Source organism: Rhinoraja longicauda, chromosome 41 (assembly GCF_053455715.1).
Source record: "Rhinoraja longicauda isolate Sanriku21f chromosome 41, sRhiLon1.1, whole genome shotgun sequence".
Taxonomy (NCBI): Eukaryota; Metazoa; Chordata; class Chondrichthyes; order Rajiformes; family Arhynchobatidae; genus Rhinoraja; species Rhinoraja longicauda.
Window position 1 is genome coordinate 12890208 of NC_135993.1, and position 14889 is coordinate 12905096.

The 14889-nt window shown below is 42.8% G+C and overlaps 1 protein-coding gene across 5 annotated transcripts in view; it reads left to right on the forward strand.

Moving 5' to 3' along the window:
• Positions 1–14889, forward strand: part of LOC144611871 (ryanodine receptor 1-like) — a 479550-nt gene that overhangs the window by 177435 nt on the left and 287226 nt on the right. For all 5 annotated transcript variants that reach the window (XM_078431182.1, XM_078431183.1, XM_078431185.1 and 2 more), the window contains exons 34-38: positions 103–189; positions 2906–3132; positions 3344–4229; positions 8644–8844; positions 14415–14526. In XM_078431182.1, the coding sequence (XP_078287308.1) occupies positions 103–189; positions 2906–3132; positions 3344–4229; positions 8644–8844; positions 14415–14526 (1513 nt within the window). The remainder of the gene's footprint in view (positions 1–102; positions 190–2905; positions 3133–3343; positions 4230–8643; positions 8845–14414; positions 14527–14889) is intronic.

Sequence of the window (14889 nt, forward strand, 5' to 3'; positions counted from 1 at the left end):
CTACATTAGAAACTTAAAGTTGAAAGATGTATTTTGATTTGTCAGACATCCGCTGCATTAACTTTTTAAATCATTTGCCCTTCTCTACATTTTATTTTTAAGGTTGAACCAAATAAGAAGTTATTTCCTGCCGTCTTTGTGCAGCCTTCCAGTCAGAATATGTGCCAGTTTGAACTTGGAAAGCTGAAGGTAAATCCCACATTGCGATATGAGTCATGTTTGGAAACTGTTAATTATACTTAATGTAATTTTTAAAATCGATGTTCAATAAATCCTATTTTAGTGCATTCATATTTTTTTATGTTAAATATTGTTAACCTGCTATGTAAACAAATTGTGAAAGAATAATACTATGCCTGTACCTTAGAATGCAAAGATATAACAAGTGAGTGGCCTTCCAGTTATATTTTAAAATGAACCGTTGAGAGCAAAGATTCTGGTGCTTCCCATTTCTTCACTCAACTTTTACAAAGTCCGCGCCGACCAAGGTGTCTTCCTGACCTGGTCCCGTTTACCTGCATTTGGCACGTATCTCTAAACATTGCCATTTAAATGTTATCATTGTATCTACCTTCTATTATAGAATTGTACAGCATAGAAATGGTTCCTGTGGCCTTCCACATCCACGCTAACATTTTTCCCCATCTATATTAATCCCATTCACCCATACAAGGTCCATGCCTTGCCTATACAAGTACCTGTCTAAATATCTCTTAAGCATAATTGATTCTATCTGACTTCACCAGCTCCTCTTGTTTACAGATATCAACCACTCTGCAAAAAATAAAATCCTCTTAAATCCCCTTTAAAACTCCTTCCTGTCTCCTGAGACCTAGGCCCTCTTGTTTTTAATATCTGTACTATGGAAAATACATTATTACTATATATTCTATTAACACTTAGAATTTTATATACCACTATCAGTCATCGCTCAGCATCCATTACTCCAAGAAAAACAAAACCAGCCTTTCAATTTGTCCCCATAACTAAAATCCTCCAATTCACCGACATCTGTTGAATCTCCTCTGCAATCTCTTGAAGTATCGTGTCTCCGTATTTGCAACGAAAATGCACAAAATACTTCAAGTGTTTTATAAATTTGCAATATAACATCCTAACAGTTATGTTTTATGCCCCAATATATGAAGGAAAGTATGCCATACACCTCTTTTGCCACACAATCAAATTGCATTGCTACTTTGGGAAACTATGGACTTAAAACCCAAGATCCCTCTATTCATCAACATTCCTTAGCACCCTACGATTTACTGCATGTATATTCCCCACTTGATTTCCTAAAATGCATCACCCTGCAGTTGTTGGGATTTAATACCATTTGCCAACACTCCACCCAATTTTCCAACTGATCCACTTCCTGCTGCAGTCTAAGACAACTTTCCTTGTTTAATACAACATGACATCCTCAAACTTACTAATTATGTTTTCTACGGTTGACTACTATGTTCACATCAAAGTTGATAATACCTTTTTATGTACAACAATGGATCCCAAAAGGGCACCAATCCCGATAGTACAACGACAGACACAGAGTTCCAGTCAGAAAAGTAACTGACACTTCTACCACCTGCACAGTTTAATTTTCTACGTTAAGATCAAATTTCAGGTAGATATCTCTATATATTGACCCAAAAATCTTCCTTCAATGCACTGAACAAATCCTGCTCCATCTAACCTTGAACCAAGGCGATCTCAGTCAATATTGGGTAAGTTAAGATCCCCCACTCCGACAACTCTATTGCACAAAGAACTTTCTAAGATTAGCTTACTCATCTGTTCCCTTAATTTCCACTGATTATTGAGGCCTGTGGTACTACCCTAGCAAAGTGATCACCCCTCTCCTATTGTGTAGGAAGGAACTGCAGATGTTGGTTTATACCGAAGATAGACGCAAAGCGCTGGAGCAACTCAGTGGATCAGGTAGCATCTCCGTAGAAAAGGAACAGGTAAAGTTTTGGGTCGGAACCCTTCAGACTCTGAGTCTGAAGAGGGGTTCCGACCCAAAAGGTCACCTGTTCCTTTTCTCCAAAGATGCTGCCTGACCCACTGAGTTGCTCCAGCACTTTGTGTCTATCCCTCTCCTATTGTTAGGCTCTATCCATATGACCTCACTGGACAATCCCTCCAGGATGTGATCCTTAAGTACTGCTGTTATGTTTCCCTAATCAGTAGAGTGACGCTGCATCCTTTTTTGCATTTCCCCATGTAACATCTGAAATATCTACACGCTGGAATATTATGTTGCCAGTTCTGCATTTACCTCAACAAAGTTTCCATAATTGCAAGAACATCATAATTCCAAGTGCTGATCTATGCTGTTAATTTTTCTGACTTACTTATGAGGATCCTTGCTTTAAAATAAATGCATTTAAGTCTATCGGCCCCCTTATGCTTTCTGTCTCTGTCTACTCTTCCCACTGGACTTGTCAATTCTACTTTCTACATACTTGTCAGCTTCCCTACCTGGTACCAAACCCTGGTACCAAACCCTGCCTCACTGGTTTAAACTCTCCTGAGTAGCATGATCAATGATGTTGGTCTCCTCCAGTTCGAGTGCAGCCCATTCTCCTTGTACAAATGAACCTTGCCAGAGAAGAGATCCGAATGATCCAAAATCTGAAGCCCACCCTCCTGCACCAGCTATTTAGCCACATATTCATTTGTCTTGTCTTACCATTTCAACATATCTACCTCATTTTCTGCATCCTGGATGTTCTATTGTGAGTCCAACCATAACTGCAACTGCTTTTATAGTCAGATAGGAGCTGCAGCTGGACATACTTCTCGCAGTAACAGTCACCAGGGACATTTGGCTTTGACCTATTTCTGTTTCTTGTGTAAAAGCAATAGTAAGTCAATAACTACGTTTTCCTTTTGCATTTTGCAGAATATTATGCCCATTTCAGCAGCTATGTTTAAGAGCGAACGGAAAAATACCACACCTCAATGTCCTCCCCGACTTGATGTCCAAATGATCACCCCAGTAGTGTGGAGTCGCATGCCAAATGACTTTTTGATTGTCGACACTGGACGTATCAGTGAACGGCATGGTTGGATGGTTGAATGCATTGACCCAATTATCATGATGGCACTACATATTCCTGAGGAAAACAGGTGAAATATTGCTTGTTTATGGTGTATAAAACAACCCGGTTTAACACAAAATCATTTTCTTAACAAGTAACATTGAATCATGCTGCAATATGTTTTAAATAAAGTGAATTTTCAATTAAGTTTGTTTGACTAATTTCAGTTATGAGTTGTAATTTTGCAGCTCCTTCCAAAACAAGCTTTAATGTACATACTTTAAAATATTTTCTTGCAGATGTATTGACATCTTGGAGCTGTCTGAACGCAAAGACCTTTTGAAATTTCACTACCACACATTGCTACTCTACTGTGCTGTCTGTGCATTAGGCAACAACAGGGTTGCCCATGCCATTTGTAGCCATGTTGATGAATTTCAGCTACTCTACACTATTGAGAACATGTACATATCAGGTCTTCTACGTAGTGGCTATTATGATCTACTTATTAGTGTGCATCTGGAATCAGCTAAACGATCTCGACTCATGATGAATAATGAGTTCATTGTCCCTATGACTGAAGAAACCAAACAAATTACATTGTTCCCAAATGGCAATAAAGTTCATGGCCTCCCTGGCGTGGGAGTTTCCACATGTTTGCGACCCCCACTCCATTTTGCATCACTATCATTTGTTGGCACGAGTGATGATCGTTACCAGTTCAGCCCTGAGATCCCATTAGACATTCTTAAAACAAAAGCAATTAACATGCTGACTGAGGTTGTTCAAGACGGTGGACAACATACACGAGATCCCGTAGGTGGAAGTGTGGAATTCCAGTTTGTCCCCGTACTAAAACTTGCGAGCACTCTCCTTATCATGGGAGTCTTTGATGATGAAGATGTTCAACACATACTTAAGATGATTGAACCCAATGTGTTTGTTGAGGTCAAAGAAGAAGCTGAAAAAATTGAAAGTGAAAATGCAAAGGAAGAAGCAGTGCCAGCAGTCAATGGAGAGGGGGAAGATGAAGGAGACGCAGCAGAAGAGAAAGAAGAAGAGAAAGATGAACAAGAGATGGATGAGACAAAAGAAGATAAGATTGTTGAAGAAGGTGCGAAGGAGGAGGAGGAACTAGAGGAAGGACTGCTGCAGATGAAACTGCCTGAATCAGTCAAATTACAGGTACCAATATATTATTTATTAGAATTTTTAACATTATTTTTACTGACTTCTCCGGACACAGCTTTATTAGCATAGATATTGTGCTGAGAATAAGAAGGAAACTTCAGTGTTTGCCGATGTAAAGGAGTAAATACAGTGACAGATTCTGGTGACTTCACTTTGTACAATGAATTTGGGGTAGCTGCAGTCTAAATTATCTTACTTTTCCATATCCCTCACCAAGCAGCTTGCCAATCACATTATAAAATGCTGAGCTGAGTATGTAACCACTGGATAACCAAGAATTCTAAAATGTTTATGACTATCCATTTTCACACTATCTTGCCAAACAGTCTTTTCAGACACAATGTTGAGTTTTATAAATGAAAAATATCGTTTATAAAAATAAAAAATTCTCTTTGTCTCCAACATCTCTCACAGTCCCAGTTTCATTGTCATTGTTCATGTTTGCATTAGTTTTGATTAACTTTAACTTCCCATTGTAACTTTCAAGAATTTAACTCTTGAGAAGTGTGAGGTGTTGCATTTTGCTAAGTTAAACCAGGGCAGGGCTTACACAGTAAACGGTCGGGCCTCAGAGCATATGGTATAATAAAGAGACCAGGTTTCATGAAGGTGGGGACAGAGGTAGTTAGGATAGTAAAGAATGCATTTGCCACGCTTGTCTTCATCAGTCAAGCTTTGATACAGAATTGGGCTGTCATATTGCAACTGTACAAGATGTTGGTGAGAGCACACTTAGAATATTATGTGTAGTTCTGGTTGAGGGTGCAATAATACAAGGAGAGGCTTTGGGTCCAGGGCTCAGTCAATCACACCCTCTCCCCTTCCCTGCCCCCCCCCCCCCCCCCCCTCTACGAGGAACGGGCAGAACGGGTCCACTTGGTCTTGTATCTCTAGCTTTAAGGCTCAGCAAGAAATCTTCAATCTAATTGATTGTGATTATACACCACTGTGTTTGCATCATCCATGACCCAGATAATTTCCAGAGGTTACCCACGATTTTGGCTTCCACATCCTTTCTTATTCTACTATCCTTTCTTCATACTGGTTTGGTCTAGATCATAATTATTAGGATGGCAAACCTCCTATGAGATGGTGTACTAGTCCACAGATGGTGGAATAGTCCACAGATAGTGGAAGTTTACAATGTATTTATAAATTTTGGTTGACATTCCCACATTGTACTGGGGTGCTGTTCATCCAGAGGTCAATCCAATGTAGAATGTGCATTGGAAAATGAGTTGCTCACTTTAGAGATCAGTTAATCATTCCTAAAACAGCATCCTGCCTTCATATGCATTGTGAGCACAACTGTTGTTGACAGTTTCTCCACAATAATTATTTCGGAGAATCTGTTGGCTGAGATCCTTGCGTCTTGCAACATCTTTGAATTTGTAATTGACAAATCCAATTACAATTAATCCTCAACCTAGGTAGACACAAAATGCTGGAGTGACTCGGCGGGTCAGGCAGCATCTCTGGAGAGAAGGAATGGGTGGCGTTTCGGGTCGGGACCCTTCTTCAGACTGATGTCAGAGGAGTGGGCGGGACAGAGATAGAATGTAGTCGGAGACAATAAGAATGGTGGAAGAACTGGGATGGCGGAGGGGATGGAGAGAGAGGGAAAGCAAGGGCTATTTGAAGTTAATGTTCATACGGCTGGGGTATAAGCCACCCAAGAGATGTTTTTCCTCCAATTTGCCCTGGGCCTTACTCTGACACTGGAGGGGGTCCAAGACAGAAAGGTCAGATTGGGAGTGGGAGGGGGTGTTAAAGTGCTGAGCCACTGGGAGATCAGGTAGGTTAAGGCAGACTGAGTGGAGGTGTTCAGCGAAATGATCGCCAAGCCTGCACTGGGTCTCGCCGATGTACAGAAGTTGACACCTGGAAAAGCGGATGCAATAGATGAGGTTGGAGGAGGTGCAAGTGAACCTGTGTCTCATCTGAAAAGACTGTTGGGGTCCATGGATGGACCTATGCTCAACCTATTGCTATTGAGGGCGTGCAGCGTAGGTTTACTAGGTTAATTCCCGGAATGGCGGGACTATCATATGTTGAAAGACTGGAGCGATTAGGCTTGTATACACTGGAATTTAGGATGAGAGGAGATCTTATCGAAACGTATAAGATTATTAAGGGGTTGGACACGTTAGAGGCAGGAAACATGTTCCCAATGTTGGGGGAGTCCAGAACAAGGGGCCACAGTTTAGGAATAAGGGGTAGGCCATTTAGAACTGAGATGAGGAAAATCTTTTTCAGTCTGAGAGTTGTGAATCTGTGGAATTCTCTGCCTCAGAAGGCAGTGGAGGCCAATTCTCTGAATGCATTCAAGAGAGAGCTAGATAGAGCTCTTAAGGGTAGCGGAGTCAGGGGGTATGGGGAGAAGGCAGGAACGGGGTACTGATTGAGAATGATCAGCCATGATCACATTGAATGGCGGTGCTGGCTCGAAGGGCCGAATGGCCTCCTCCTGCACCTATTGTCTATTGTCTATTTGGTTTCTGCAACTTGTATATTCAATAATTGTGTGCTGATGATTCACTAACTTTAAGCTGATGAGATTATGATCTGAAATGTGGTACTGTTTAGTATTGAAATAGTTTATTTTCTGGAGCGTGGGCTTCAATATTGGGAGCCTCGATCGCCTCGACGCAGCAGTTTACTGTCTGACCGCAGGAGAAGCAAGGAAGAGACGAGACTTTTTTTACCTTCCATCACAGTGAGGAGGTGCCTGGAGGAGAGTCACTGTGATGGATGTTTATGTTCAATTTATGTAATTGTGTGTTTTGTTGGATTTTTATTATGTGTGTATAGTAATGACATCTCATTCAAATATTTTTTTTGAATGACAAATAAATTCAAATCAATTCAATTAAATTCAATATATATATATGCCTGAAGATGAGACTTGCTCACGACCTTGTGTTTCAGGCCCAACAGTGTTAATTTGCTTTTTTAATGACCTTCCTATCATAAAGTCAGAAGTGAAGATGTCTGTTGATGAAAGCGTAACTTTAAATTCCTTAGCTGCTTTCTTACGTATTGTTGCCCAAGACACCTGTAATAGAATGGGAGAAACCATCATTGGGTATTCTGCCACTTAAGTCCCTTTGCACACACCACCACACCATCTATCGTGTGAGTATGACATTATCTTTTGCAGCCCAGTAGTGGAAAATAGGCAAGTGGCATGAAACTCCATATAAGTCGACAACATTCACGGATGTGGTCGACAACATTCACGGATAGGATAATAAGTGTAACTAACATTCATTCAACAGATATCGTATGGGAGGCGCATTCCCAATCTCGTTGTACCCCTGGGTACAATGACAATAAAGATATATTGTATTGTATTGTATTGTATTTATTCACAAAATGCTGGAGTAACAGCAGGTCAGGCAGCATCTCAGGAGAGAAGGAATGGGTGATGTTTCGGGTCGAGACCCTTCTTCAGACTGGTGCAAGCATCTGTTCATTCAACAGATGTTTGCACCAGGCAATTACCACGTCCCACAAGAAGGTTCTATCATCTATCCTTGCTAGATGAATAGACATTATCATCGGTGAGTCTCATAAGATGCTGCCTGACCCGCTGAGTTACACCAGCATTTTGTACAAACTAGCATCTGCAGTTCCTCTTTATTTTACATTATCCCATGTTAGAAGTATTCTGGGACTGGTGTTAATGTTGCCAATTACCAGAATCTCAAATGGACCAGCCGTATAAATATTGTGATTACAGGAGTAGTTCAGAGATCGGGTAACCTGCAACAATGCAGGCATGTGATCAACAAAGCAGGCATTGCTTGGATTGCAGCTCCAACAATACTCAAAGTTTGACACCAACCACAACAAAACTACCTGCTTAAATGGTACAACATAACCAACCTAAACATTTGTTCACTTCATCACAGAGACTGCAATGAATGTCAGCTGCAACATGTGCTACAGTAACCTGCTTAAGTTACTCTAGCTAGTCCAGTTGCTCCAACTAGATGCCTTATTCTACTAAACATATGCAACTACCAAACTACACTTCAAGCTGCCCGGAGAAAACAGCCAACATAAGCAAGGACCATTTTCACCCCAGTCAGGAAGCCAAAGGTCCAGCTGGTATCTAATGATGATAATTTTGCAGACAAGGTGGGAGGGGGTGAGATTGGAAGGGATGCAAGATGATGATTGGCAGGAGAGGAAGGGACATGGTTGCTGAGCAAGTCATGTAAATCAAGGGCAGAAAAGTGAATTTTAAAGGGGGAATGTACATCATAATTATTCATGACAGATTGATGTTTGTTTTTAAATCCTGTGGTGCAAGGCCAAGATTCCAAAATAGGATTTTTTACATTTAAGCAAATAAAATTTAAATGTAATTTATGATTATTACCAATTATCTTTCTCATTGCAGATGTGCAAACTTTTGCAGTTCTTCTGCGACTGTGAATTGCGACATAGGGTTGAATCGATTGCATCGCTTGCAGATCGATTTGTTAATAGGATGCAAACAGACCAGAGGGAGCGTTACCGTGAGCTGATGCTGTGCTTCGCCATGAGTGCAGCGGAGACTGCCAGAAAAACAAGAGAATTCCGCTCACCACCTCAAGAACAGGTAAATCCGGAGATATTAGTTTAACTAAATGTGTTGATGAAAAAAGTGTTGATGATTAGGACAAATTCAATGTGAGAAAGATTTTTTTGGTTACCCAGTAATGCTAGTGTGCGCTGATGGGTTCCATGGATGACCCTGGCAGCTGGCCACCAAGTTTATATTTATATCCCTCTATCTTCCTGTCTCCACCTATATCCTTCCTTTGTCCCGCCCCCCTGACATCAGTCTGAAGAAGGGTCCCGACCCGAAACGTCACCCATTCCTTCTCTCCTGAGATGCTGCCGGACCTGCTGAGTTACTCCAGCATTTTGTGAATAAATCGATTTGTACCAGCATCTGCAGTTATTTTCTTATACAAGTTTATATTAGTCATTGGTCCTCCATGGACAATTCACGGGTACATTTCTACTCCACCATTCAATCATGGTTGCTCTCTACCTCCTAATCACATTTTCTTGCCTTCTCCCCATAACCCTTGACACCCATTTTAATCAATAATTTGTCTATCTCTGCCTTGAAAATAGCCACTGACTTGGCCTCCACAGCCCTCCGTGGCAATTAATTTGCACAGATTAACTATCCTCTGACTACAGATGTTCCTCCTCACCCTTTAATTCTGAGGCTATGACCTCTGGTTCTAGACTCTCCCACCAGTAGAAACATCCTTTCCACATCCTCTCTATCTATGCCTTTCATTATTCTGTAAGTTTCAATGAGGTCCCTCGTCAACCTTCTAAACTCCAGCGAGTAGAGGCCCAGTGCTATCAAATGCTCATTATCTGCTAACCCACTCATTCCTGGAATAATTCTTGTAAACATCCTCTGGACCCTCTCCAGAGCCAGCACATCCTTCCTTAGATATGGGGCCCAAATTTGCTCACAGTACTCCAAATGCAGCCTGACCAGCGCCTTATAGAACCTCAGCATTACATCCCTGTTGCGGCCCCAGCAACAAGCCTTGCGTCACTCCACTCGCCACTGCCTGCCATTCTGAAAAGTACCCGTTCATTCCTACTCTTTGCTTCCTGTCTGCCAAACAATTCTCTATCCATGTCAATACCCTACCCCCAAATACCATGTGCTCTAATTTTGCTCACCAATTTCCCGTGTGGGACCTTATCAAAGGCTTTCTGAAAGTCTAGATACACTACATCCACTGGCTCTCCTTCATCCGTTTTACTTGTCACATTCTAAAAAAATTCCAGAAGATTAGTCAAGCAGGATTTCCCCTTCATAAATCCATGCTGACTTGGACCAATCCTTTTACTGCTATCCAAATGCGCCATTATTTCCTCTTTAATAATTGACTCCAGCATCTTCCCCACCACTGATGTCAGATTAACTGGTGTATAATTCCCCGTTTTCTCTCACTCTTTTCTTGGTGGCAAGAACAGGAAATCAGACTGAATGGTGGCCGATTAGGAGAAGGGGAGATGCAATGAGACCTGGGTGTCGTGGTACACCAGTCATTGAAAGTAGGCATGCAGGTGCAGCAGGCAGTGAAGAAAGTGAATGGTATGTTGGCATTCATAGCGAGGGGATTTGAGTATAGGAGCAGGGAGGTTCTGCTGCAGTTGTACAGGGCATTGGTGAGACCACACCTGGAGTATTGCGTACAGTTTTGGTCTCCTAATCTGAGGAAAGACATTCTTGCCATACAGGGAGTACAGAGAAGGTTCATCAGATTGATTCCTGGGATGGCAGGACTTTCATATGAAGAAAGACTGGATAGACTCGGCTTGTACTCGCTGGAATTTAGAAGATTGAGGAGGGATCTTATAGAAACGTACAAAATTCTTAAGGGGTTGGACAGGCTAGATGCAGGAAGATTGTTCCCGATGTTGGGGAAGTCCAGAACAAGGGGTCACAGTTTAAGGATAAGGGGGAAGTCTTTTAGGACTGAGATGAGAAAGTTTTTTTTCACACAGAGAGTGGTGAATCTGTGGAATTCTCTGCCACAGAAGGTAGTTGAGGCCAGTTCATTGGCTATATTTAAGAGGGAGTTAGATGTGGCCCTTGTGGCTAAAGGGATCAGGGGGTATGGAGAGAAGGCAGGTACGGGATACTGAGTTGGATGATCAGCCATGATCACATTGAATGGCGGTGCAGGCTCGAAGGGCCAAATGGCCTACTCCTGCACCTATTTTCTATGTTTCTATGTGTCTGTTGAAAGAGAACCAGTTAATATTTCAGTTCCAAAATCTCGGTTAACTTGACTTGACTGCTTCCTTCCTTCCCTTGACCAACTCTTTCCCACTTCCAGCCGTGATATTTTGAAAGCACTCTGCCGCTACAATTGTTTCCAATTTGTTGGTCCCAACCGATTCATCTTCAATATGGATGTGCAGTCTTTTTACACCTCCAACTCACCTCTGGAGGGTCTGAAGGCCTTCCACTCCTTCCTTGAATAAAGGCCTAACCAGATCTGAACGAGCTCACTCTTTCACAGCGAACAACTTCTTCAATTCCATGCACTTTCTCCAGCTGCAAGGTGTAGCTGTGGACACATGCATGGTCCTAAGCTGCCACTATCTCTGTGGGATATACAGAACAGTATTTGTTTAAGTTCTAGCTGGACTCATCCGTCAGCTTTTGCTGAGAATGTTGGAGAGGTTTTTTACAGTTCTTGTTTTGTATATATTTGAATAAAGTTTTGAAGTTTATTCTGAATAAAGTTTATTTCTGGGGGAAAGAAAATTCAAGGACCTCACTTGGCCTTCAGATCCTTCCTGCACTATTGGAATCTTTCTACCAGTGCATGCTTTTCTCGAAATGACTGCTATGGAGAGGAGACGTTTGCAGGAGACTTCACAGTGGAATTGCTAAGAGGGTCTTGAGAATAATGCAAGGGTCCTTATCATGGTTTATCCCAAACAGCATAACAGAGGACTCAATGAATTACGGACTGTTCCCAGGGATACATTTGGAGATGGACATCAAGTGCTGCTGGAAGGTCATCAACTCAATGAAAGATACTCTTTAGTCGGCCCAAAACTTGCTGAAGCTTGATGCAGCCAAGGCCATAGCTCTGTGGGAAAAAACAGTTTACAGTGACAACATTTAGCTGCTGCACATTGAAGGGCAGGGTCTGGTGGAGATGCCTGTTATGTTTTGGTTGGTGGTTTGACATCTTCTCCGATCTTGGATGTTTAGGTCTATATTATGTATCGGCCTTCACTGCATGATGGAAGGTTGTTTTTCTGACTAGAGGCCTGTGTGTAGTGGTGTGCCTCAGAGTTCAGTGCTGAGCTCATTGCTGTTTGTCATCTATAACTATGATTTGGATGAGAACGTACATGGCATGATTAAATGTTGCATTTTGGGAAGTCTAACACGGATAGGACCTACACAGTGAATGGTAGGACTTTGGGGAGTATGGTAGAGCAGAGGGATATAGGAGTGCAGGTATTTATTCACAAAATGCTGGAGTAACTCAGCAGGTCAGGCAGCATCTCGGGAGAGAAGGAATGGGTGACGTTTCGGGTCGAGACCCTTCCTCAGACTGATGTCGGGGGTGGGACAAAGTTTGTCATCTATAACTATGATTTGGATGAGGGGACAAAGTCCCACCCCCGACATCAGTCTGAGGAAGGGTCTCGACCCGAAACGTCACTCATTCCTTCTCTCCCGAGATGCTGCCTGACCTGCTGAGTTACTCCAGCATTTTGTGAATAAATCGATTTGTACCAGCATCTGCAGTTATTTTCTTATACTAGGAGTGCAGGTACGCAGTTCCTTGAAAGTAGCATCACGGGTAGATAGTGTGCTCAAAAAGACTTTTGGCACATTGGCCTTCGTCAGTCAGAATATTGAGTATAGAAGTTGGGAAGTCATGTTGCAGTTATACAAGATGTTGGTGAGGCCACATTTAGAGCATTGGGTTCAGTTTTGGTCACCTTGCACTAGAAAAGGTGTTGTCAAGCTGGAAAGGTGCAGAAAAGATTTACGAGGATGTTGCCACGACTCGAGGGCCTCAGCTAATGGGAGAGATGGAGCAGGTTTTATAATAAAGGAAAGGCTTTATTCCTTGGACCGCATGAGGATGAGGGTCTATCATAGAGGTGCATAAAATCATGAGAAAAATAGATCATGTAAATAGATAGTCCTTTACCCAGAGTAGAGGAATCGAGAACCAGAGGACATGGGTTTCAGGTGAGGTGAGGTGGGGGGAAGATTTAATCAGAACCTGAGGGGTAACTTTTTAACACATAGGTCAGTGGATGTATGGAACGAGCTGTGGGAGGAGGTGGTTGAGACAGGCACTAAGAGACATTTGGACAGGGACATGAATAGGACAGCTTTAAAGGGATATGAGTAAAACAAAGGCAGGTGGGACTAGTGTAGATGGGGCATGTTGGTCGCCGTGTGCAAGTTGAGCCAAGGGGCCTGTTTCCACACTGTATGACAATGACTCTACATATCTTTTCTCCAAAGCACCACAACGTTCCAAAACTTAGGCATTCATTTAGTAGTGCATGTTTTCACCTTATTAGGTGGGTAAAAGTGATACTTTCTTACGAGCAGCAAAGAGTAAATATTTGTAACTAGACTAAGTGGACCCATGGGGCCCAAAACTCTCCTGCATTGGTGCAGCACCCTCTCCTCCCCTCCTCTCCCTCCCCTCCCCCACTGCCTTCCCTCCCCCACTCCCCCCTCCCTCCTTCCCCCTCTCTCCTTCCCCCCTCCCTCCCCCCCTCCCTCCTTCCCCCCCTCCCTCCTACACCCCTCCCTCCTTCCCCCCTCCCTCCTCCCCCCTCCTTCCCGTCCCCCTCCCTCCACCCGCCTCCCGTCCCCCTCCCTCCACCGTCTCCCTCCCTCCACCGTCTCCCTCCCTCCACCGTCTCCCTCCCTCCACCGCCCCTTCCCCTCCCCGCCCCTTCCCCTCCCCCTTCCCTTCCCTTCCCCTTCCCTTCCCCCTTCCTTCCCCTCCCCCTTCTCCTCCCTCCCTTCCCCTCCCCGCCCCTTCCCCTCCCCCTTCCTCCCTTCCCCTTCCCCCCTTCCCTTCCCCTCCCCCTTCCCTTCCCCTCCCCTTCCCTTCCCCTCCCCCTTCTCCTCCCTCCCTTCCCCTCCCTCCCTTCCCCTCCCCCCTTCCCTTTCCCTCCCCCCTTCCCCTCCTCCCTTCCCTTCCCCGTCCCGCCTTCCCCGTCCCCCCTTCCCCTCCCCCCTACTCCATCCCCCTCAACCCCCTTTATCGTTCCTCCCTCCCTAGGAGATAGATTTAAACTTTAAAATGTGAATAGCTTTAAAAATATAACACCAATTTCAATGAAACTTCTTCCATTAGTACCAACGGGACGACGGTGAGTAAGGGGGGCCTAAAATTGTCGCGCTATCGTGTACCATTTTGGCTGTAGTTCAGGAACAAACAAACAATCATGTTGATTTTTGAATTTACCCGTGGATTTGAAAGAATGTTGGGTTTTTCACTTAATTCTGCCATACTATCCTCTGACTAGCATGGTTTCTTTCTCTGAGCAATTTCAATTTATTGTGCTGGTTGTAAAGTTTGACCTCGTATGTGGCCTTTTTTTAGATTCATACCTCATTTTGGATTTTGCTTTTTATTGCAGATTAACATGCTCATGAATTTCAAAATGGGGCCGGATGAAGAGGTGTGCCCTCTTCCTGATAAAGTGAGAGATGTCTTGCTTGACTTCCATACTAAACTTCTTACACATTGTGGTATGTATTTTACATTGTATGGTGTCTAAAACAAACTTCTCCACATATGTGTTATGTTATTATTGGAACATCTTGCAATCTCCTGTGTGTTTTCAACTAAATTACAAAGTTTGTCACAGTTTATTCATGGTCACTATAATTAAAAATACAATAGACATGATCGATGTCATACCATATTTTTAGGGTAGATCTATGTTTTCTTAGTTGCTTGTAAATGAAGAGATAAAATTGATAATATACAAATTATTGTATATTCACATAAAAACAATTTGTATATTATCAATTATTTTTATTTTTGAAGCTGGGATCGTCAATTTTAAGGATTTTGTAGTAAAATCAGAATACAGCTGAGTATAGTTGGTT